This window comes from Zea mays, chromosome 2 (assembly GCF_902167145.1).
Source record: "Zea mays cultivar B73 chromosome 2, Zm-B73-REFERENCE-NAM-5.0, whole genome shotgun sequence".
NCBI classification, from domain to species: Eukaryota; Viridiplantae; Streptophyta; class Magnoliopsida; order Poales; family Poaceae; genus Zea; species Zea mays.
Window position 1 is genome coordinate 115,153,093 of NC_050097.1, and position 22,360 is coordinate 115,175,452.

General features: G+C 52.2%; 1 protein-coding gene across 4 annotated transcripts; it reads left to right on the forward strand.

Annotated features, from left to right (window-relative positions):
* Nucleotides 1–16,426: 16,426 nt before the first annotated feature.
* LOC103646874 (WEB family protein At2g17940) lies at nt 16,427–19,508 on the forward strand. Of its 4 annotated transcripts, none has more exons than XM_008671502.4 (2): nt 16,427–16,990; nt 18,645–19,508. In XM_008671502.4, exons 1-2 carry the CDS (start codon nt 16,790–16,792, stop codon nt 19,347–19,349), a joined length of 906 nt encoding a protein of 301 aa, XP_008669724.1. In that variant the 5' UTR covers nt 16,427–16,789; the 3' UTR covers nt 19,350–19,508. The 4 variants fall into 4 exon arrangements, with proteins under 4 accessions (XP_008669724.1, XP_008669726.1, XP_008669723.1 ...); XM_008671504.3 differs by having other exon boundaries at nt 16,461–16,996; nt 18,669–19,508; XM_008671501.3 differs by having other exon boundaries at nt 16,462–16,996.
* The last annotated feature ends 2,852 nt before the right edge of the window (nt 19,509–22,360 follow it).

A 22,360-nucleotide genomic window follows, 5' to 3' on the forward strand; every position in this document is an offset into this window, starting at 1 on the left:
TGGGTTGAAAGTGGGCAGCCCACGGCGGACCTGGTACGATAAGACGTCCAAGCCAGCCCTCTGTAGGAGAGGAGTGTACCTCTCATCGTACCTCATCTCCTCCAGAAACCGGTCGTGGATCCGGACCCGCAGAACGGGCAACACCTAGCAATCAAAAGAATTTTCATTAGTCAAATATAGGTCGCACATATTAATTCGAAAATTTAATTTATGTACAAAATGTTACCTCTCCCTCTGCGGTGAGACGACCCCTGTGGTGCTCGTCGTAGTGAGGGTCCAGCAAGTGGAACTGCGCCATCCTGCAAATTAAGATATCAACATATTAGAATAAAATTTGTGTATAAAAAAATCGACATATTAGAATAAAATTTGTGTATAAAAAAATATATCACACCTGACTAAGTGTCCAAATGCATGTACGTGAGTTGTGGCCAAGTCTACCGCATTTTCCGCATTCATTCTGCTCTGGGTCCACGAGAAAGGGGGACGCTCGTCCTCTCCTACTGCGACCGGAAACCTGATCCATAACCATGTTGCACCGGCTCCTTTTCCTACTACCACGTTTGTCCCATCGATGCGCTGGATCAGCAACGTATACCGGACCGCTGTACGTTGGCCATTGTGACTCATCAAGAAATGGCTCAAAACGAGGGCTCCAGGTACGTACTAAGCTCTCTACACTGAACTCAGAAGGTATTCTGCTCTCAAATGCAAAGTTACGATGATGTGCGGCCGCAACATAATGAGAACATGGAAAATGGTATTGTCTAGGTTTACCACATCTGCACCAGAATGCATCAAGTAACACGACATGTGTCCTCGAAGGTCGCACCTCACCGTCGGAAGTTATGCCGCCTAGTGTTGTTACCTCGTATTTACCCAGCTCCTCATCAAAGCATTGTACCTCATGTCTATGGGCACGTTCCTTTGCATTATTAAGGTGTGATGTTGGTTTAGGTGCCCATCTCTGCCCTCGGGTCTGCATTGCCTTGGCCTGCGCGTGTCTATCATTAAACCAAGCCACAAGCCTATAAAAAGTGAATGTTACTATAGCATTGACTGGCATGCCCCGTATACCCTTGAGCACACTGTTAAATGACTCGGCCATGTTGCTAGTCTGAAACTCGAACCGCCAGCCACCTTCGTCGTAGGCCCTTGTCCATTTGTGCGGTTCCCTCAGCAATCCAGCAATCCAGCTCTTACCTTCAGCATTTGTTGCATCTTTTAGTTCCTTCAACTTATCCTCAAAAAACGAAACCTCCAACTGACGACATACCTCCTCAAAAAGGGGGAAGTTAGCCTTGCTATGATCCTTTCGAAGAAGATTTTCTGCTAGATGTCGAGTGCACCATCTGTGGTGCATGGGTGCGTAGCCAGTAATCTGCTCTTGCACTGCATTAAGAATACCTTGGTGTCTGTCAGATATGACACCAACCTCGCGTCCAGGGCCTACGACATGGATGCGTACAAGCCGCAAGAACCAAGACCAACTATCTCTGTTCTCCCTCTCCACCAAAGCAAATGCCAAAGGAACCAGTGAGTTGTCTGCGTCGCATGATATGGCAACCAACAATGTGCCCTTATACTTCCCAAGCAGAAAAGTACCATCAATAGAGAGCACGGGACGACAATGCCTGAAGGCCTCTACGCACTGCGAGAAACACCAGAAAGCACGATAAAATATCTCTTTGCCGTTCCTCCATTCATTAGGTTTGGGGATGTACTCGTAATGCATGCCTGGGTTTTTTGCTTTCATTGCATTGAACAATGCTGGTAACTTCTCGTAACCCTCCTCCCAATCCCCGTATATCATCTTCCATGCTCGCTGCTTTGCCCTCCATGCTTTCCCATATTTGATCCTGTAACCAAACAGCTCCGAAGTCATGGTCATAATTGACTTCACCTTCAAGTTTGGCTGACCCTTCAATATCCCCAATATCCTTTTCGCAATCAGGGTAGATGTCAACTGACGATGCTTAGAGCTCAGCTCTGTCTGGGCACAAGTGTGTGGACCTACAATTTTGGTGATCTTAAACTTTCAGGTGTCCTTCTGCCTTCGGGCACATACCCTCCAATTACATTCTGGCACCTCGCACACAACAGTGTAACGACGCTGTGCATACGAATGTCTCACCTTGAACGGCCTCTTCCGGTTCACAGAATATTCCTGTAGCCATCGTCTCAGTGTAGGCAGATCCTTGAAAAGTAAGCCAACCTTAATCTCAATGCTGTCGGCGTTATCCGGAGCCTCTAGCAGTTCATCGTCACGTCCTTCAGCATACGCACGGGTGGAATGACTTAAACTGCTAAATTCATGTACTGCAGGGTCTCGCTCCGGACACAAACGTCTTATGAGTTCAATTTCTTGCTCGGTCATTTCTTGAACCGGACGGTCATCATCAGAATCTACGGCCCGTGCAGCCTCATATGGCTCCTCCTCATCCTCAATCTGAACATCAACACTATTGGATGCCCTGCATATGTTGTCCATATTATATGACACAGGCACATCAATCTGAACATCAGCATTATCGATATGTGGACATCCTGCATCGGGTCGGAGCAAGAAAAACCACATTAAAAAGTCTAATCAAACGAAATAATGATGGATACGAACAATGTGTCGAAGACACTTACTAGGATGATCGTCAACTGGATCCTGGGTCAATGGGATCTCTTGGGGGGGTACCACCGCATTAGAAGCCCCACAAACGCCGGGAATAGGACGAGAAATCCCATACTCGTGCGGACCCGATTGAGCATCGGGCACAACAACGACTTCTTCATGAAGCTCTACCAAAGGAGCTTCAATACGAGATGCATTTGGCATTTGTGGAGACAACCCGACTGGACCTCCGCAATGACTAACAGGTAACTTTTGAACAACCACATCCAAACATGGTGGAACCATCGTCTTCACAATTCTTAAATATATCACCCAATCATCTTCTGAGGTAATGGAGATCAACCGTCGGACAACTGTTCCATATGTAATATGGGACAACAAACCCTGAATTGATATTCTAGGGTCGTTTATGTCGCAACTAATCTCCTCACAAGCTCGAGCCAAAAGCTGGTCAAAAGTTGGTCTTTCAACGAACAACATGGTCACGATCTTCATACCATCAAAAGTAACACTCCCATAAGCATCTATCTCCACCCTTCCTCCATGGTATAGTGTTACTAGGCTGTCCATCTATTTCAAAAATGGATTACTAACTCAATAATGGCTACATACTTAAGCCTACTAACTTACTAAGTAATAAATATATATTAACTAATAACTATACAATAAATATTAAATAAACACATCAAACGAAATTACATAATCTATAAATAATGTACGTGTTGGAACTCGCTCTCGGCAGCAAGAAGGCCAACAAGGGTGAACGGTGGTGGCAACAGGGTTACGTGCATGGGGGCAATAGCTCTGTTGATCTAGCCTCTCACGGGCACTGTGCGGGGGTATTTATAGGTATCTGAGTGCCCAGCGTCTCGTGTTAAGGACGCATGTGCCCTCAGACACCTATTTTATCCCCAGAATATTCCCATAAAGCAGGGTTACAAACCGTAATTACAAGTATTCCTTCACAAGTTAGGCCCGTAATACAGAGGCGGCCACGCGGGGCCCGTTACAATGGGCCAGATCACACGTGGGCCTTGGGACTGAACGAGGACGCGCCGCGGTAGGACGTCGCCGCAGGCCTTCGTCAAAATGCCGAGTCCCGCGAAGGGTGTCCCTGCCCGTTTTGTCTCCGTCGGACCAGCGACTGCAGCGAAGGCCTCGAGCGAAGGGTGGCGTCTTTGCCTTCGCCCCAACATTTGCCCTCCGAGGGACCAGTTCGACAAAGTCACCTGGTGCCGAAGACGTCGCTAGATGGCGGAGACGCTGCCCTCGCTCGAAGTGGTTCCGCGGAGGTTTTTGATGTGACCGTTGATGGACGGCGTACTGTTGGATTGCGGGTTTCCCGAAGCGTCGCGGCCTGTCGGATTGCGGGTTTTCCGAAGAGCCGCGCCCTGCCTATAAAAGGGGGCGGGGGCGGCGCTGTTTGAACTCTGCCTTCCGCGCTCCGTAAAACCCTAGCCGCCCGCCGTCTTGCTGCTCCTTTTCCTCCGCTGCTCCCTTTGCTCGCCGGCGTTCTGGCTCGAGTGAAGCAGACCGCCCGCCGCCGACGACGGTACGTAGCAATGCCATCCTCTTCTTCTTCCGCCGATGCCACGCCGCCGGCCGCCGCCTCGTCTGAGGAGACGTTGAGTAACGTGATGGTGGAGGAGTTGCGCGCCGGCGACTCTGTTGAATTTGGTGTGTCACGGATGACGTCAGCCCGTATTGAAGATATGCAGCGGTTGGGCTACTTTGGCGGCGGAGTCGCTCGTGCTCCGGGGACGGAGGAAGTCCCCGAGCCGGAGGGCGAGTTGGTTGTTTTCGAGGCGTTCTTCGTCGCCGGACTCCGCTTGCCTGCGCACCGGTTTGTCAGCGAAGTCCTGCGTAGATTCAGCGTTCAAATACATCAGCTGACACCGAACGCCATAGTGGCGCTGGCGAAGTATGTCTGGGCGACGACTTCATACGGCGGACAACCGTCAGTTGAAGTTTTTGCGAAGAATTATTGTTTGCATTGGCAGAAAAGGATGGTTGAGGACGGAGTTGCCCAATTCGGGTCATGCACATTCACGCCGAAGACCGGCAAGACCACAATGCCAGTAGTGGAGTTGGTCCCGTGCGCCCGCAACAAGTGGGGCAATTGGAATGAATTTTGGTTTTATGTTGCTGAGGCTAATGTCGAAGGCCATAAAGGGCTCCCCGTGTCCGAAATGTGCTCTCACTATTACTCTGCGTATCCGCCTTATGAAGTGGCAGAAGAGGATGCAGACGAAGGGGCCCTTCGGTGCGCCGCCGGTCAGAGCAGCGGTCGAGATTTAGTTGAGGAGTTCGTGGCGTACGGGGTCTGGCCCTTGGCGCACGGCTGGGCGCTGGGCGAAGTATGCCCTCGCCAGATGCCCTTTCACGGAGGGAGGGTGGTGCGAAGTCCTGCCTTCGCACTGAATTTGCGAAACCGTGACCCGGCCGCCTTTGTGCGTGATGCGGAGGACTTGGCGGTGCGGCTCGTGGGGCGTTACGTGCCGAGGACGGAAGGCCAGCGCAGCTTTGACATCCGCGGGTCAAATGAACGTTTGAACAGGGTCTTCGAATTAAATCAACTGCCGTACGACGGCTACCCTGGTCAAGACGAAGCGGACCGCCGTGGGAAGAAACCGGCGGTGGAGACTGGAGGCGACCCTGCGCTGGTGGCCGCCGCCTCCTCGAAAAAGAGAAAATTAGGTACTGCGATGGGAAGACTTGGGGTGTCTGATAGTTTCGCTAGAGATTTAATGAGGACGTGCGCGGCCCCGGGGGAGAGGATGTCTTCGCCCGAGCTCCGGGAGTCTTCGGCTCGGATGCTGAGGGTTACCGGGGGTTGTTGGCCTAAAGACATTCCTATCCCCTGCGCGGCTGAGGAGGACTGTTTTACATCTCGTATGGTTCATCGGTGGAGAGTTTTTCCTTATGGGCGAAATATCGGTCATGTTGTGTGGGCAGTGATGGACAAGGATCGCCAAGGGGCGGCGCGAAAACGCCAGGCGACTGTGAGGGTTCACGAAGCTCGGCCGAAAAGGCAGCGGGGAGCAGCGAAGGCGGAGGCCTCCGGCGGAGGCAAGCCGCCGCTGCCGGCGAAGGTGGGCGCCTCTACACCTGGCAAGGCGCCGGAGGCGACGGTGGGCGCCGGAGGCCCCAAGCTGACGAAGGTGGTGCCGTCTGTCAGCGGAGTGGCGGAGGCTGCGAAGGCGGCCCGAACGTTACCGCCGCCCGGCAAACGCGTTGCCGACTTCGGCACCGAGATTAATGTGGAGGATTATCTTGGGGGTAAGTCTAAATAAATATATACACACACATTTTTTTTAATTTGTTGACGCGTTGCAGGGTCGGACGAGGGCCCTCTCGCTCTAGTTATGCCTGGCGCGGCGATCGCGACGGCTGCGCCAGCGCCGAAGGCGGGGGGAGAGGCCCTTGGCGTCGGAGGCGAGGTGTCTGCCCTCGCACTGGTCAGGGACGAGGCGGGCGTGGCGACCCGCCGGCTGAAGGGAGCGACGGAGGCGTTGAGTCGAGCGACGGAGGCGCTGAGTCAGGTCCGCCGAGCTATGCCCTCTCCGCCCCCCCCCCCCCCCTTTTTTTTTACGTAACGGCCTTACGTGTGTTCTGCAGGTGGCTGACTTCACCAGCCGCACCACGTCGGGGGCCCTCACGGCAGCTTTGTCTGCCGAGGTCGAGAGACTTCGGACGCAACATGCTGACGCTGTCCGTGAGAAGTCGGCCTCCGACAGCAAGTGCCGCAAACTGGCGGAGAAGGTGGCCGCCCTGGAGAAGGAGAAGGATGACCTCCGGCGCCAGCTGGCGGGGGAGAGGAGGGAGGCCAACGAAGCCATCGCCAAGGAGCAGGCTGCCCAGGCGGAGGCCAGGCTGGCGCGGGCGGAAGGCAATATCGCCAAGGAGCTCGCCGGAGAGCTGCAGCGGCGGCTTACTGCCCAGGAGAGCCGCGCGGAGGGGGCCGAGGCCGCGATGCGAGCGGAGGCCGAACGGACGCGCACGCAGCTCATGACTGCATATCGCGAGCTGGGTGTGCGGACGGGTGACTTCGAGGTGCCGGAGCGAGAGGCCGGACTTCGCTGTCTGGAATGGGTGCAGGAAGAACTGCAGGAGCTCCCCACTGTCTTGGCGGGGTTGATGTCGTTCACCTCCCTGGTCACCTGCGAGGCAGCGATGAACGCGCTCTCTCGCGAAGGCTGCCGGCACTTTGAGGCCCTCGACCAGGCAGATGAGGATTTTGGGCGAGATATCTTTGAGGTCGAAGACCCCGTGGTGAAGGAATCCGCCGGGGCCCTCTATGACCGGATGTGGGGTTCATACGGTTGTGAGGTGGTCCGGGCGCGGGCCGAGGCTGCGAGGGCTCAGGTAACGTTGTCGTTTGCTCGGCGTTTGCTGGATGCGGTCTGTGCGTGTGTTTGCTGAATTTTTGTGCGTTTTGTCTTAGGCGGAGCGCGGCGAGCGGGTGGACGACTTCGGGGCGCTGAACAGCGCGTTGCCTGACCCGGAGACGACCCCTGCGGAGGCCGCGACTGGAGTCGCCCCGGGACCGACCCCGGAGACCGCGGAAGATGCACCAGGCGCCCCTGCACCTGCTGCGGCCGGCGAAGACCTTCCCCCAAAGGTGGCCGAAGGCGCGCCCGATGCCCCCGCAGCTGCTGTGCCGAGCGCTGAAGATCCAGCGGAGGTGGGGGCGGAGGCAGCGGCGGAGGCCTCGGCGGAGGCTCCCGCAGCGGCAGGGCCCCCGCAGGTGGCATAGGTGGTGTTTAGGGTTGAGGAATTTTTGGATGTTGTACTGAATTTTGGTTGCTGCGCAGGTTCAAGATTTTGGGCCTGCGCGCGCAACCGCTACTACTGAGTTTTTGGCGGCTTCGACCGCGGAAGATGGAAATGAATATGGTGGGTCTGTTTCTGAGTTTTTTGATTTTACTGACTCTGGGAGCTCGGTTGAGTGGTCTGAGGAGTCTTCGGAGGGGGACTTGGATTATTTTGCGGCCTTGGACGTGGCTGCGGCGGAGGCTGCGCCACACGCTGCGGACGCGCCAGACGTGCCCGGTCCTAGCACCGGGCACCGACGACGAAGGGCGGTTGCAAAGCGTAGGATTAGTGCGGAGGAAGGGGACCGGCTTCGCGTTAGCAGGGCTGGTCGGCAGGAGCTGCTGTCTTTGCCGGCCGTCGCGGGTGCAGGGGAAGGGGAGCTGCGAAGCCTTTTTGCGGGTGAGGAGCTTAGGATAATGTTGTTTAATTATAGAGAGATGGGGATTATTCCTAAGGTTGAGCCGATGTAGGGCGCGGTGCCCTCGCTTGTGTATGTGTAAGGGTTTGTAAAATGGAGTTGTGTGCCCTCGCGTGCCTGTGCCTGCGAGGGCGCTGTGTACTTTGTCTGGTGTGATTGATTATGCTGTGCCAGCATGATTATAATTGGTCTTGGTGTCGTTTCTGCTTTTGTTGTACTGGGTCGGCTGCGCCCTTAGGCGGCTCTTGCGCGAAGTCTTTGCGATAGGCTTCGGACTTTTGCGCGCTTGTGCTTAGTCCGGCTGCACCTTTAGGCGACTTCTGCGCGGATAGTCTTCGCGATAGCCTTCGGATTTTTGCGCACTTGTTGTGCTTAGTCCGGCTGCACCCTTAGGCGACTTCTGCGCGGATAGTCTTCGCGATAGACCTCGGATTTTTGCGCACCTGTTGTGCTTAGTCCGGCTGCACCCTTAGGCGACTTCTGCGCGGATAGTCTTCGCGATAGACTTCGGATTTTTGGGCACTTGTTGTGCTTTAGTCCGGCTGCACCCTTAGGCGACTTCTGCGCGGATAGTCTTCGCGATAGACTTCGGATTTTTGCGCACTTGTTGTGCTTAGTCCGGCTGCACCCTTAGGCGACTTCTGCGCGGATAGTCTTCGCGATAGACTTCGGATTTTTGGGCACTTGTTGTGCTTAGTCCGGCTGCACCCTTAGGCGACTTCTGCGCGGATAGTCTTCGCGATAGACTTCGGATTTTTGCGCACTTGTTGTGCTTAGTCCGGCTGCACCCTTAGGCGACTTCTGCGCGGATTGGTCGCACGCGAGGGTGGCTAGCGCTTAGCCTCGCGGTGACCTCGAATCGGTCGAATGCCGAAGACCGTTGTTGCGGTCTTTTTTCGACACATGCTTTTGCGGGGGATTTTTCTCACATATATTACATGGCTCCGCCTTGTTAAAAACCTCACCCCCCGGGAGGAAAAGAGTGCGGGCCGTTACAAGATTGTTTGCGGCGAATTACAAGGGCGAAATCAGCCCTAAATGGGTCAAACAAAAAATTTGCGAAGGTTGTCGACGTTCCAGGAGTGCTCTAGGTCCTCGCCGTTTGGCGTTGTGAGCCTGTAAGCGCTGGGGGAAGCTTTTGACTTGACTATGAAGGGGCCCTCCCACTTGGGCTCCAACTTGCCCTTGGACTCCGTCCGAGCTGTTCGGATGAGTACGAGGTCCCCCTCGCTGAACTCCCTCGGGATGACTGCGCGGTCGCGCCATGCTTTGGTCTGGGCTTGATATTTGTTTAGGGCCTGTAGGTCGAAGACCCGGTCTCCGTCAATGAGATCTTTTGAAGTTGGCTCATCCACGTCGGGGACGGCTGATGGAACTGTACGCGGGGACCCATGCTTTATTTCTTGCGGGGTCATTGCCTCCGATCCGTATAGAAGGCGGAAAGGAGTGAACCCGGTCGCTCTGCACTCGGTTGTGTTTAGCGCCCAGACTGCCTCTGGTAATAAATCGGTCCATCTGCCTTTTCTTTCATCGAGGAGCATCTTTTTGACAGCTGTGAATATTTTCCCATTGGCGCGCTCCACGACCCCGTTGGACTGCGGATGATAGACTGAAGCGAAGGCAAGCTTGGTGCCGATGGAGAAACAAAAATCCTTGAAATCTTGGCTGTCGAACTGCTTGCCGTTGTCAACTGTTAGTTCGGACGGTACTCCGAAGCGGCAAACGATGTTCTGCCAGAAGAATTTTTGGGCAGTCTTTGATGTGATTGTGGAAACAGCCCTCGCTTCAATCCATTTGGTGAAGTATTCGACAGCTACGAAGGCGAACTTAAGGTTCCCCTGAGCGGTGGGCAGGGGCCCGACGATGTCCAGGCCCCAGCGCTGGAGAGGCCATGTGTGGGCAATCAGCTTTGTATATTGCGAGGGGTTGCCTGACCGAGGGGAGAACTTCTGGCAGGCTTCGCAGGACCTCGTGACCCGATTTGCGGCGCAGATCATTGCGGGCCAGTAAAACCCTTGTCGGATCACCTTGGCAGCCAGGGCCCTTGGCCCTGCGTGCGAGTCGCACGTGCCACTGTGGACTTCGCGTAGGATCTGCATGCCTTCGGTTTCGGTGACGCATTTGAGCATTGGCTGACTGACCCCTTTCTTGTACAGTTGGCCCTCGATCAGAGCGAAGTCCCGGCTTCGATGTCTGAGGCGCTTTGCCTCACTGACGTCGGCTGGATGATAGTACCCCTGTAGGAACAGGGTTATTGGTGCCCTCCAGTCTTCTGTCATGATTAGGTTGACTATACGGTGGCCTTCGCTGTCATTAGTTATCTGGAGCCCTTCGGGGCTCCGGACAGCTGGAGTGCCGATGGTGTGGAAAAACACGTCGGAGGGTAGGGGCTCGCCCCTGGCGGCGGCCTTGGCTAAGGCATCGGCCTCCTCGTTCTTGGCTCTATCCACATGCTGCAGGGTGAATCCCTTGAATTGTCTCTCGAGACTTCGGATAGCCGCGAGGTATTGCATGAGGGCGGGGTCTTTTGCTGCATAGTCTTTCTCGACCTGACCGGCAACTATCTTGGACTCTGTTTTGATGATACATGTGGTGACTCCGAGGGCCCTTAGCTTGCGGAGGCCGAGGATGACTGCTTCATACTCTGCTATGTTGTTTGTACACTTGTCGGATTCCAGAGCGAAGCTGAGGCGTGCTGCATATCTGTGTTTAACTCCGGCTGGCGAGGTGACGACTGCAGCGACGCCTGCCCCCGCATGACACCATGCACCGTCGCAATGGATAGTCCAGACCTTTTCTGTGGACGGGTCCGGCTGTGTTACTGGCCTAGTCCAGTCGACGACGAAGTCTGCTAGGACTTGCGACTTGATAGCTGTTCTGGGCTCGAAGCTGATGTGGTAGCCGGAGAGTTCGGCTGCCCACTTGGCAATCCTCACTGATGCCTCTGGGTTCCTGAATAGTTCGCCGAGCCCCCTGTCTGAGGTGACTCGGACCTTGAATGCTTCAAAATAATGGCGCAGCTTGCGCGAGGACATAACAACTGCGTAGGCAATCTTCTCCAGCTCTGTCATGTTGCATTTGGACGGTGTCAGGACTTCGGAGACATAGTAGACAGGGCACTGTCTGACTGCGCCCTCGACTGTCTGCTCCTATACCAGTGCCGCGCTGACCGCGTGCGGCGAAGCCGCGACATAGAGCAATAAGGGGAGCGAGGAGTCGGGGCTCGTGAGGATGGCCAGCTCCGACAGGTACTGTTTTAGTGAGGCGAAGGCCGCTGCTTGCTCCGGTCCCCAAGCAAAGTCCTTCGCGCCGCGGAGTGTTTTGAGGAAGGGGAGACTTCGCTCGGCGGACCTGGAGATGAATCTGTTGAGAGCGGCCATCCTGCCTGTCAGGCGCTGGACGTCCCTGGCGGACTGCGGAGGCGACATATCGACGATGGCCTGGATCTTGGTTGGGTTGGCCTCGATGCCGCGGCGGGACACCAGGTAGCCCAATATCTTGCCCTGGCGAACACCGAAAACGCACTTTTCCGGGTTTAGGCGGAGTCGTGCATCTCGCATGTTCGCGAATGTCTCTGCCAGGTCGGCGAGATGGTCCTCCTTATTCTTGCTGGCGACGACGATGTCGTCCACATATGTGAATATATTTCTGCCGACCTGCCCCTCGAGCACTGTTTTGGTGAGTCTGGAGAAGGTGGATCCGGCATTCTTGAGACCCTCCGGCATTCTGACAAAGCAATAAGTGCCGAAGGGCGTTATAAAGCTGGTGCTAGCCTTGTCTTCCTCCTTCATGTATATCTGGTGATAGCCGGAGAAGCAGTCGAGGAGGGACATGACCTCGCATCCGGCCGCGCTATCGACTATTTTGTCGATCCGCGGCAACGGGAAATTGTCTTTTGGGCAGGCCTTATTGAGACTGGTGAAGTCTATGCACATGCGCCATTTTTCGCTTTTTTTCTGCACCATCACAACATTGGAGAGCCACGTGGGGTAAGCCACTGGCTCGATGAATTTAGCCTCCAGGAGGCGATGCACCTCCGCCTTGGCGGCCTCTGTCTTTTCGTCTGACATTTTGCGAAGCTTCTGCTTTTTGGGTCGCACCAAAGGGTCAATCCCCAAGCTGTGCTCAATTATGGCTCGGCTGACTCCGACCAGATCGAGGGCAGACCAGGCGAAGACATCTTTATTCTTGGCCAGGCAGCAGAGAAGTCTCTCTTCTTCAAGTGAGGTGAGGTCTTCGCTGATAGTTACTGTCTGCTTGGGCGTGGCCTGATCGAGGGGGACAGTCTTGGTCCCGTCCTGGCACTGCAACTGTGCCTTGTCGTGCTGCTTGTCGGTTGGGCTGGCCGGCGCAGGGACCTCGCGCTGGGTCGTGAGACAGTGTACGTTTCTCTGACCGGGCACGAAGTCCCGCTCAATGTTGCGCGCCGTCTGCTGGTTGCCGTAGACTGTGATGGCGCCTAGCGGCCCTGGTATCTTCATACATAGGTACAACCCGTGGATGGCAGCTTCGAACTTGTTGATGGAGCCCCGGCCCATGATGGCGTTGTATGGATATACCATGTCGACAATGTCGAAGGTTACTTGCTTACTTCGGGCATTGGGCGCTACACCGAAGGAGAGGGGCAACTCTATCTTGCCAACTGGAAAGGTGCCCTTGCCGCCGAAACCATACAACGGGTTGTCCGAAGGCTTCAGCAAGCTGTGGCTTATACCCATGCGGTCGAAGGCGTGGAGGAAGATGATGTCCGCCTGACTGCCATTGTCGACTAGGACTTTGTGTAAGTCCCAGCCTGCCACGCTGCAATTGATGACCATAGCGTCGATGTGGGGGGCGCTGCGCAGGTCGACGTCTCGTGCGTCGAAGGTTAGCGGTATGTGGGACCACTTCGTCTGCACGACTGGGCCAGTGACGGCGACATGGTTGATGCTGCGGTAGTGGTCCCGCTTCTGCCGCTTGGTGTCGAAGTCAGTGCTAGACCCCCCTGTTATCATGTGAATGACTCCGCGATATGGTTGATCGGCGAAGTCTTCCTGCTTTGGGGCATGGGGGATGTTTTGGTGTTGCTGGTGTGGTGGTGGGGGTGGAGGAGGTACGATTTGTACTTCCTGATGATGTTGGTAAGCGTGGTGCGGTGGATGCGGAGCGGGAGCGTGGATATATGGTGGAGGGGGTGGCTGGTAATTATGCGCGACAATTCTGGGATTGTCGGCCGGCTGCGCCCGCGCCATTCTGTCTCTGGTGGCCTTCGTCTCGGGGCAGTCTTTGGTCTAGTGGGCGCAGTCTTCGCCGTGGAAAAGGCAATAGAATCGGCGCGGCGGCTGCTGCGCCCGCCCTTGACCCCTGCCGCGAGTTCCATTTCCGCGGCCTTGGGGGGGATATTCCTGGCGGCGAGGGGGATCAGCAGCAGGCTGTTGGTTGACGATGTTGTGCACTTGCTGCTGACTGCGGCCATCTCGACCGGAGTCTGGCTGCGGAGTCCTTGTCCACGTGCGGCTGGACTGCGGGGCATCTTTGGGTTTCCGTTGTGACTCGACCTTGCGCTGGTGGAGCTCTTCGGATTTGGCATATTTTTCGAAGAGCTGATATAGCTCCTGCAAGCTCTTGGGTGGATCTCTGATACAATGGCTGTAGAGGACGCCGGCCCGAAGGCCATTGATGGCGTAGTGGATAGCGATCTGATCGTCGACAGAGGGCAGCTGCGACTTGAGTGTTAAGAACTTGCGGTAATACTCCCGCAGAGTCTCCTTTTCCAGCTGTTTGCAAAGCGAGAGCTCGGCCAAAGCGTCGGTGTCTGGACGGTACCCTTGGAAGTTAAGGAGGAACTTGTCCCTGAGACTTCTCCACGAATCAATGGACAGCGGAGGCAATCTGGTGAACCAGGTGAGTGCTGGGCCCTCTAGTGCGATGATGAAAGACTTCGCCATTGTGGCGTCGTCTCCTCCGGCTGATGCAACGGCGACTTGATAACTCATGATGTATTGCGCCGGGTCGGCGCTGCCGTTGTACTTGGGGTATGCCCCCGCTCGAAAGTTAGCTGGCCAAGGCGTCACTTGTAGGTGTGGCGCCAGGGGACTTCGCTCGTCGAGGTAGTTGACCCCTTGGAATGGCGCGCCGTGCTGGGAGACGTAGTCATGCTGGGGGAAACGCGGGTTCTCCGGCTGCGCCCGGTGCTGCAGGGGTGGGCCATGTTGCCGGCCGAGGTGGCCTTCGCGCGTGTCCTCCGGTTGTGTGCGCTGTTGGAGGGGTGGCTCTTGCTGTAGACCGAGGTGGCCTTCGCGCTGCATCAGCGCGATCTCGCGCTCGAGGTCTTGGGCTTTCTGTTCCTCGTCGCGTATCATTTGCCGCACTTTGGCTAATGCGGACACACGCTGGCGCTTGGCCTCCAGTATCTCTTTCTGCCTCTGGAGATTGCGGTTCCTGAGGCGCAGGGCGCGCAGCTGCAGCTGTTCTTCTGTTGAGACGCCGAGGACCTCACCGTCCTCGATGAGGTCCGCGCCTTCCAGTGGGGCGAAGCCTGGGGGCGGCTGTGACTGTCCTTCGGTTCCGCAGGTGCGGAAGGTGTCGTCTTCGCCGGTGTGGGGAACATTGTCTTCAGTGGGCTCTTGGTGGGTGGATTGGGTGAGGACGAGGGCCTTGCCCTTTCTTGCGGCCAGCAGTGCTGCCTTCGCAGCCTCGTCAGCCTTGGGGTTAGCTCTCTTGGGTGCCATCGCGGGTGGTTTTGTCGTAGCACGAACGGTGGGCGCCAAATGTTGGAACTCGCTCTCGGCAGCAAGAAGGCCAACAAGGGTGAACGGTGGTGGCAACAGGGTTACGTGCACGGGGGCAATAGCTCTATTGATCTAGCCTCTCACGGGCACTGTGCGGGGGTATTTATAGGTATCTGAGTGCCCAGCGTCTCGTGTTAAGGACGCATGTGCCCTCAGACACCTATTTTATCCCCAGAATATTCTCATAAAGCAGGGTTACAAACCGTAATTACAAGTATTCCTTCACAAGTTAGGCCCGTAATACAGAGGCGGCCACGCGGGGCCCGTTACAATGGGCCAGATCACACGTGGGCCTTGGGACTGAACGAGGACGCGCCGCGGTAGGACGTCGCCGCAGGCCTTCGTCAAAATGCCGAGTCCCGCGAAGGGTGTCCCTGCCCGTTTTGTCTCCGTCGGACCAGCGACTGCAGCGAAGGCCTCGAGCGAAGGGTGGCGTCTTTGCCTTCGCCCCAACAGTACGAAAACTATGTATACCTGAGAACGCGTACGAGTCCAGCTAACGGTGGAGAAGGTCAAGTCGGACGAACACCTACGTACAAAAAAACCAATTGTCAGTAAAAAATTTGGCAGCACCTCCCCTGTAAAGTGATGTTTATAGAACCTGCGAATAAACGACAACACGATGGTTGCCAACACAGAAAACATGTAATATCAATGCGCTAAACAAAATGGTAACTATATAATCACTAAGAATTTACTAAACACTAACAATATGCTAAGCAAGAAACTAGCTAACTATTTTAATAAACACGAACAAGAGCTAACAATTTACTAAACAATAAAAAAATACCTAACAATAGCTAACAATTTACTAACTAATACCTAACAATAGCTAACAATTTACTAACTAAGTAAATACCTAACAATAGATAGCTAACAAGAAGTAAGTAAATAGCTAACAATTTAGTAACTAAAAAAAAAACCTAGCGGCAGCCGGTGGCCGGGCCGGGTCGGTGCCGCAGGCGCTCCGGGGCGGTGGCCGGGCCGGGGAGGTGGCGCGGCGGCGAGGGAGCTCCGCGGCGAGCTCGGCGGCGAGCTCGGCGGCGAGGGAGCTCCGCGGCGAGCTCGGCGGCGAGCTAGGCACCGAGCTCCGCGGCGAGCTCTCGGCGAGCAAGGCGGGCGGCGGGCGAGCTCTCGGCGGGCGGCGGCCGCCGCACTCTAGCCGAGCGGCGGAGGTAGGCGGAGGTAGGCGCGGCGGCGGGCAAAGGAACGGCGGCAGCGGGCGTCGGTTCCGTGAAACAGAGAAGAAAGGAAGAGGAAAGGGAGGTCACGGTTAAGTTTCCTAGCTCGGCGCCAAGATCTGTGGCGCCGAGCTAGGTCTGCCACGCGGACTTCCACGTCACGACGCTCGGCGCCATAGGCTATGGCGCCGAGCTGTGTTAGCTCGGCGCCACAGCCTATGCCGCCGAGCTAAGGGTCCAAAACTGCATTTAAAATTTTTTTAGGTCTAAACGTAAATTTACTTCTGTTTAAGGGCTAAAATACAAAAAATTCGGTACGAATACGTATGCGTGCATGCGCTCTAGCTAGCTAGCGAAATGGGTTGCATTGCATTGCAAAGTAGAGTAGTGCGGTCGGCAGGACCGACGTGGAAGAGGACCCTCCACCGGCAAGCAAAATCAAGCGGGGCCATGCGCCCATGCCCATGCATGCAGCAAGCAAGCTAGAGGGAGAATCGTCCAAGGCGCAGGCAGGAATATATTTACAGTGCAGTGGACGCCAAGCAAGGAACCCACACACCTCACCTCACCTCTCCTCACCATACGCGGCAGAGGCAACAAGGCCTCACCTTACCATCCACTCATGCAATGCAACACACACACATGCATGCATGTACATACATCGCTATCCAATATCATTTTCACTTTAATTAATATCTTGGAAGTTGGAAAAAAAAGTAGCTAGCGTCTATACATACATCCATGGTGATGTCTTCTCTCTCACCCTAGCTAGCTCTCTCTGTCGCTCCAACGACGACGACGACGTCCATTATTGCAACTACATTCCCACTACTGATCCATCCATCGCTTGTTATTTTGTCTGCTTGTCCTAGCTATATATATAGTCTGGTTGCCGGGGCCGGCCTTATTCCCATACACATATCATCGTCTTTGGCGGTCGAGATTCACCTATAGCTAGCTGGAGTCCAGCAGCAGCAACATGGTAGGAGGAGCGGGAGGAGAAGTCATCGGGGGCGGCGGCTGCAGCGGCGAGGTCGTGGTGGTGGTCGTCGGCCGGGCCGAGATCGACACCAGGGCACCGTTCCGATCGGTCAAGGAGGCCGTGGCCCTCTTCGGCGAGAGGGTCCTCGCCGGGGAGCTCTCCGCTGGACGACGAGGACCACTCTCCTCCGTCACCGAGGTACACGTACGTACGTAATCGATCATAGAACTAACGATCCATGCCATGCCATGCATGCAGTAACAACGTCGTAATATATACTTGCAATAATCAATGTGTTAGCTAGCTAGCTACGTATTTGATGTCGTCGATCTGTGGCCTGCAGATCGATCAAAATCCCTTTCACAGTAGTCATATGATGCTAGCTAGCTATATATTAGTAGCATTTGCTGTGCGCTGATCCATCTCCAATATATTTATAATCATGCATGTCATTATTAGTAGCAATATATTAGTTACTTGATAGCTATATATCGGTAGGCATATGCTAAGGTATTTAGATGATGTATCTAGCTAAAAAGATATTGATACTCAATATACTAAACAGTAAGCATCATTATTATTAGATTTAACATCGAATGTATTTCAAGGTATATTTGTTGGAGTCTTAAATAGTTTGACAGACCAGACTGCAAAAAAACCTATATATATTAGGATTATATCCGTTTTAGGACGAAGGTAGCATCATCCTTTTTAGGACAAAATTTATCAAGTTCGACCTTCTAAAATACTAACAATACGCGTGCCTAGTAAATAAGCAAACAGATAAAATATATCTTAACTAGACACGCAACAAAATATTGAGGTACGTATATATCTATATATCTACCTGCGATATGTCTTAGTCAGAAGATAATTGAGCCTATGAATTATTTGTACATATATAGAATCGAAGAATATATATTTGCAAATAAACAGTTTCCATGTTGTCCGGAAGGAGATGGGAGGTGTGACATCAATTTCCTCCAATCACCGGCTTCTATATCGGCTTAACCGAACAAGATTAAATGAGTTGTAAGATATATCTGAAAAAACTGGGATAGATAGCCACAAAGACATATCAAAACTAGTGCATCATCGCTATCTATTCCTTCCTTCATGGTCACGAAAAAAGGTGCTATAAAATGCAGAGCATACACTTCTTAACCAATGTTGCATGTTCCTCATGCATGCATCTCGTTCCTAATCACTCACTAATCAGCAAAGGTACATGCATATGTATACGTAGATTGAAAATTTAAAAGCGCATGCATGCATGCGTGTCAAGACTGTTAAGATATGTTCCTAGCTTGCACCGGAATTAAGGAAGCTATAAAAGGTGTACTGCTCCAGCCACTGGAAGCTCTGCCAACAGACCTCCATCAATTGCTTTGATGATGGCAAACGTGTACCGTGATTAGGTGCCCTAATCATCACTAGCATATAAAGTTAACCTTTGATTTAGTCGCTTATGTATGTATATATTCTAATCACAACATTATTGTTAATGACCATGGTAGCATCGGTTATATTAATTTGCATCAAAAGCGCGCCACAACATGTTCGCTTGACTTTAATCCTTTAATCTGTACCGCTTCTACTGTTTCTAAAGTATTTTGTCTTTATGAATTGTAGCTCTGCAGCAGTTCGAGCAGCTGAATTTAATCTGAAACTTAATGTATTGGTTCAGTTTCCATACAATTCATATATAATATTCGTCCCTTTTTAGGATTTTCATTATCAGTTCTTATGCATTTTCTTATATTCGTGCCTTTTGAAATGTCTCTGATGTAAGTTTAAGTTAATTGAAATATTTTATTTTAACATGTATATGCTCCACTTTCATATTCCCTAGCCTACCCGATCATCGATTGCACAGAATCGAATGGCGGCAACAAGACCCAAGCACCACGCCATGAGTCCTGCCACCGGCGCGGTCACCACGGCTGCGCTGCGCGCCGTGCCACCGGTAGTCGTCACAGCGGGTCAGCTGGAGGAGGCTAAGCAGAAACTGGAGAAGGAGCGGGAGGAGAAGCAGAAGATGGCCGGGTGCATCCAGACCCTGCAAGAGGAGCTCAGCCACGCCATGGAGGAACTTAAGAGGCTCAAGGCGCGGGACGACGAGGAGGCCGCCGGAACCAAGGTCATCGACCTGGAGATCGACGAGGGCCTCTACTTTACCGAGGCCGCCGAAAAGCAAATGGCGCCGCCGCCACAGGGCGCTGCCGGCGGAGCAGGCGAGCTCCAGAAGAAGAGGTACGTGACGTTCGCTGACCCGCCGACGGTCGCCACCACCGCCGCCGCCGCGTGCCGGGCGCCACCGTTGCCGGACGTGGTGATGGAGGTGCACCGCGCGCCAACCCACCAGCTCCACCAGCCGCACCCGCATTACTACCGGGAGCCGCGGTTCCAGAGGCAGATGTCGGCCGGGCACGAGGCCGCCAAGGCGATGGCGGATGAGGGAAGGAAGAAGAAGAAGCCGCTCATCCCGCTCGTGGGCGCGCTCTTCATGCGGAGGAAGAAGAGCAGCAAAAGTTGCCACGACGACGTGGCGTTTTGATCCATCAATACATGCATACGTATATGCATGCATCCACGGAGTGATGGAGGTGCTTTTATTTTAATTTTTTTAATATATATGTCTAGATAATGGAATGCGCACTGATAATGCATGGATCTTTGCAAAATAAATAAATATATCCAATACACAAATATATCACACTGATTAGCAACCTTTTTTTCCCATTATATATATATATATATATATATATATATATATATATATATATATATATATATATATATATATATATATATATATATATATATATATATATATATATATATATATATATATATATATATATATATATATATATATATATGGTTGAGCTGCTTCCATTACTGGAGAGAGCCCCGACCAGGGTAGGTCCGCAGGTGCACCGGGGTCGTGATGGGGTCGCGCGTGGGGGTGTTCGCGTTTATGCATACGGAAACGGCTGCGTAAATGGGCATAGTGGGGGTGCCACGCGGGTGCACCGGGATCGTGGTGGGGTCACGCGTGGGTCGCACATTTATTCATGCGTATTTTGACGGCAACAGCTGCGTAAATTGGCATAGTAGTGTGGTCGGGACGCGGGCGGGGGCATTTATGCTTGTATAAATTGGCCTCGGCGCGATGCATGAAGCTGTAGCAGCCAAAATTGTTGTGATATTGCTCTTTCTCAGTCACCTTCGTCTGTTATGATAACTCGTGCATATTGCAGAAACACCTGGCATCTGGCTCTAACCCTTGGCTCCTCATGGCCCATATAAAAACCCCTACTTTGACAATAGCTTTGGGGGTAAGTTGATGAAGATAAATTTCAAAAGTTTTTAGAACTTCGACCAACATTTTATCAGGGGGAACCGAAGTCCGGCTTTCATGAAGCTTCTGAAAATCACCACTTCGTTAGCTTCGGGAAGAGGAACATTATTCTCCCCTCCGGCTCTCATGATTGAAATATCACGAAAGTATCTCCCTCTCATTGCTTCGATCTGCCTTTGTTTAATAGTTGACTTTCTGAAAACAACATGGCTCGGTCTCCATGGCCGATCTTCGGCATCTTCATTTCCACTTTCTACATCAAAACTCTCGCTATCGCTGGAGTTTTCAGATATTGCAACCAACATCTCATTGGTGATCTTTTCCATGTTGGTTTTTTCCCATGGCTTCGTAAAAACCGGGTCAATGATCTTCTTCTCATCAGCCATTTAGACAATTGTTGCTAGAATGCTGAAGCTCAAAATCCAATTAAACTCGACGAAGCAAGAAGGTAAAAATGGCAAACACAATGCGAGCAACTAAAATAGCACGAAAAATACTCACAACACAGGATTCTATTTATATACTTAGAGCCCCACATATTGGTGGGTCCCGCAGGTCAGTGTAATTCGCTATTCTAGTGAAGGGAAGGTATTTTTTTGGACCTTCGGCTAAAGGCCTTCGTTCACGTCGCAGTCTAAATTTGTTACAAAGAAACAAATCAATACTGTGAGGGGCTACTGTTGGGGGCCTTCTTCCTTCAAAGGTCCTCAAAAACATGACTGACCATATATTTTCAGTATGTCATGGATTATTACAGGGGACTTTGACTTTGGGATGAAGGTCTTCTCTTATGACAAGGTGAAGATGTAGCCCGAAGGTGATAAGAATAGACGACGAAGCTGTAGCAGGAGAGCTTCGGTTTTTGATGTGATGATGAAGACCAAGTATGATGATGACTAAAAAGGGACAACGACTACTCAGTCCTTAATGTTTTGTGTTATGATAATAGATAAATATCAGGGACATGAATGTAATTTTATCTGGACTGCGTCCCGTGCCTATAAATAGATGAACAGTAGCACCGTACTGTTCACGTTGGTCTGTATTCACTCTCTCGCATACACACCTTCGAGAAAGCCAAAGGTACCAATGTAATGTTAATCCTGTTTTATGGAATACAATATGAATGAATTAGTAAGATGCAGTTACTGTCTTCATTCTTAGACATTCTTATTCGCATGTTAAATGATGAAGGTATGTCCTTCTTGACCTTTGTCTGATGAGCATTATGTCCATCTGGAGATAATGCTTCGGAAGACAAAGGTCCTTAATCTTTAACAATTGTGTTGCCTTGTTCTTGATTCATAGCATTTAAGAACAAGTGACCAACACCGATCTTTGTTGTTTAAAAGTGTAAAATGTTCCATGATTTGTTTTAAATCATTGAACCGATGATTCAGTGGCGAATCTAGGATTCAAAGTTAGGGTGATCCAATCTTATGAAAGTCAAAATAAATAAATGATTTTGTATTTCATGTCCTACAACATATGAGAATCACAATTGAAAGAAAAAAATACATCAAAACCATCTGTATATACTTTAGAAGGATCAAAATCAAAGGGTGTGGTTGGACCACCCTATCCATCCTCTAAAGGATCAAAATCAAAGGGCGTGTCTGGACCACCCTATCCATCCTCTAGATCCGTCTATGCTGATGAAAGCCATGTGGAAAGGGAAATGATGTGGGTAATGGTAACAGATTGTTTTACCCAGACTCATAGATGATGTTCTAGTCTTAGGAATGATTGCTACTATTAGAGCTATATATGATGGTTTCTGTTTTTGTTTTAGGCTGCTTTTGTGCTTTCGCAGAGGTTGATAGCATGTTTCCATGAACTTTTTGTATCGTCTTAATGTACTCATCGTATTGGTTTAAACTAATCTTCCATTGTCGATAAAAACATCTCTTGTATGTCATGTCATGTCTCCCTCTTCAATGAGTTTGGTCGTTGCCTGCCATCTCCAAAAGAGATAGGCATGCAGGGGTGACCATAGCTCACCTTAACATTCTCTGAGATGAGGCTTGTGAGCCCCTACAATCCTCAATCCTCACTAACAAAACACATGGTCGTTACCTTCGTCTCTAGTGGTCACAATAACCATACGTCTCTAGTCCCCCACGAGGCCTTTACCAACGACATACCAGGATATGAAAAACATGCAACAAAATGACATTTGAGAGGGGGGAATGGTGGGGAATAAT

What these genes read in the sequence shown, in the direction of transcription:
- LOC103646874 (XM_008671501.3), top strand. Translation starts at nt 16,790, where the DNA reads ATGGTAGGAGGAGCGGGAGGAGAAGTCATCGGGGGCGGCGGCTGCAGC. An exon ending in CCTCCGTCACCGAGGTACAC is followed by an intron (nt 16,997 to 18,644) that starts GTACGTACGTAA and finishes CATATTCCCTAG; the next exon opens with CCTACCCGATCATCGATTGC.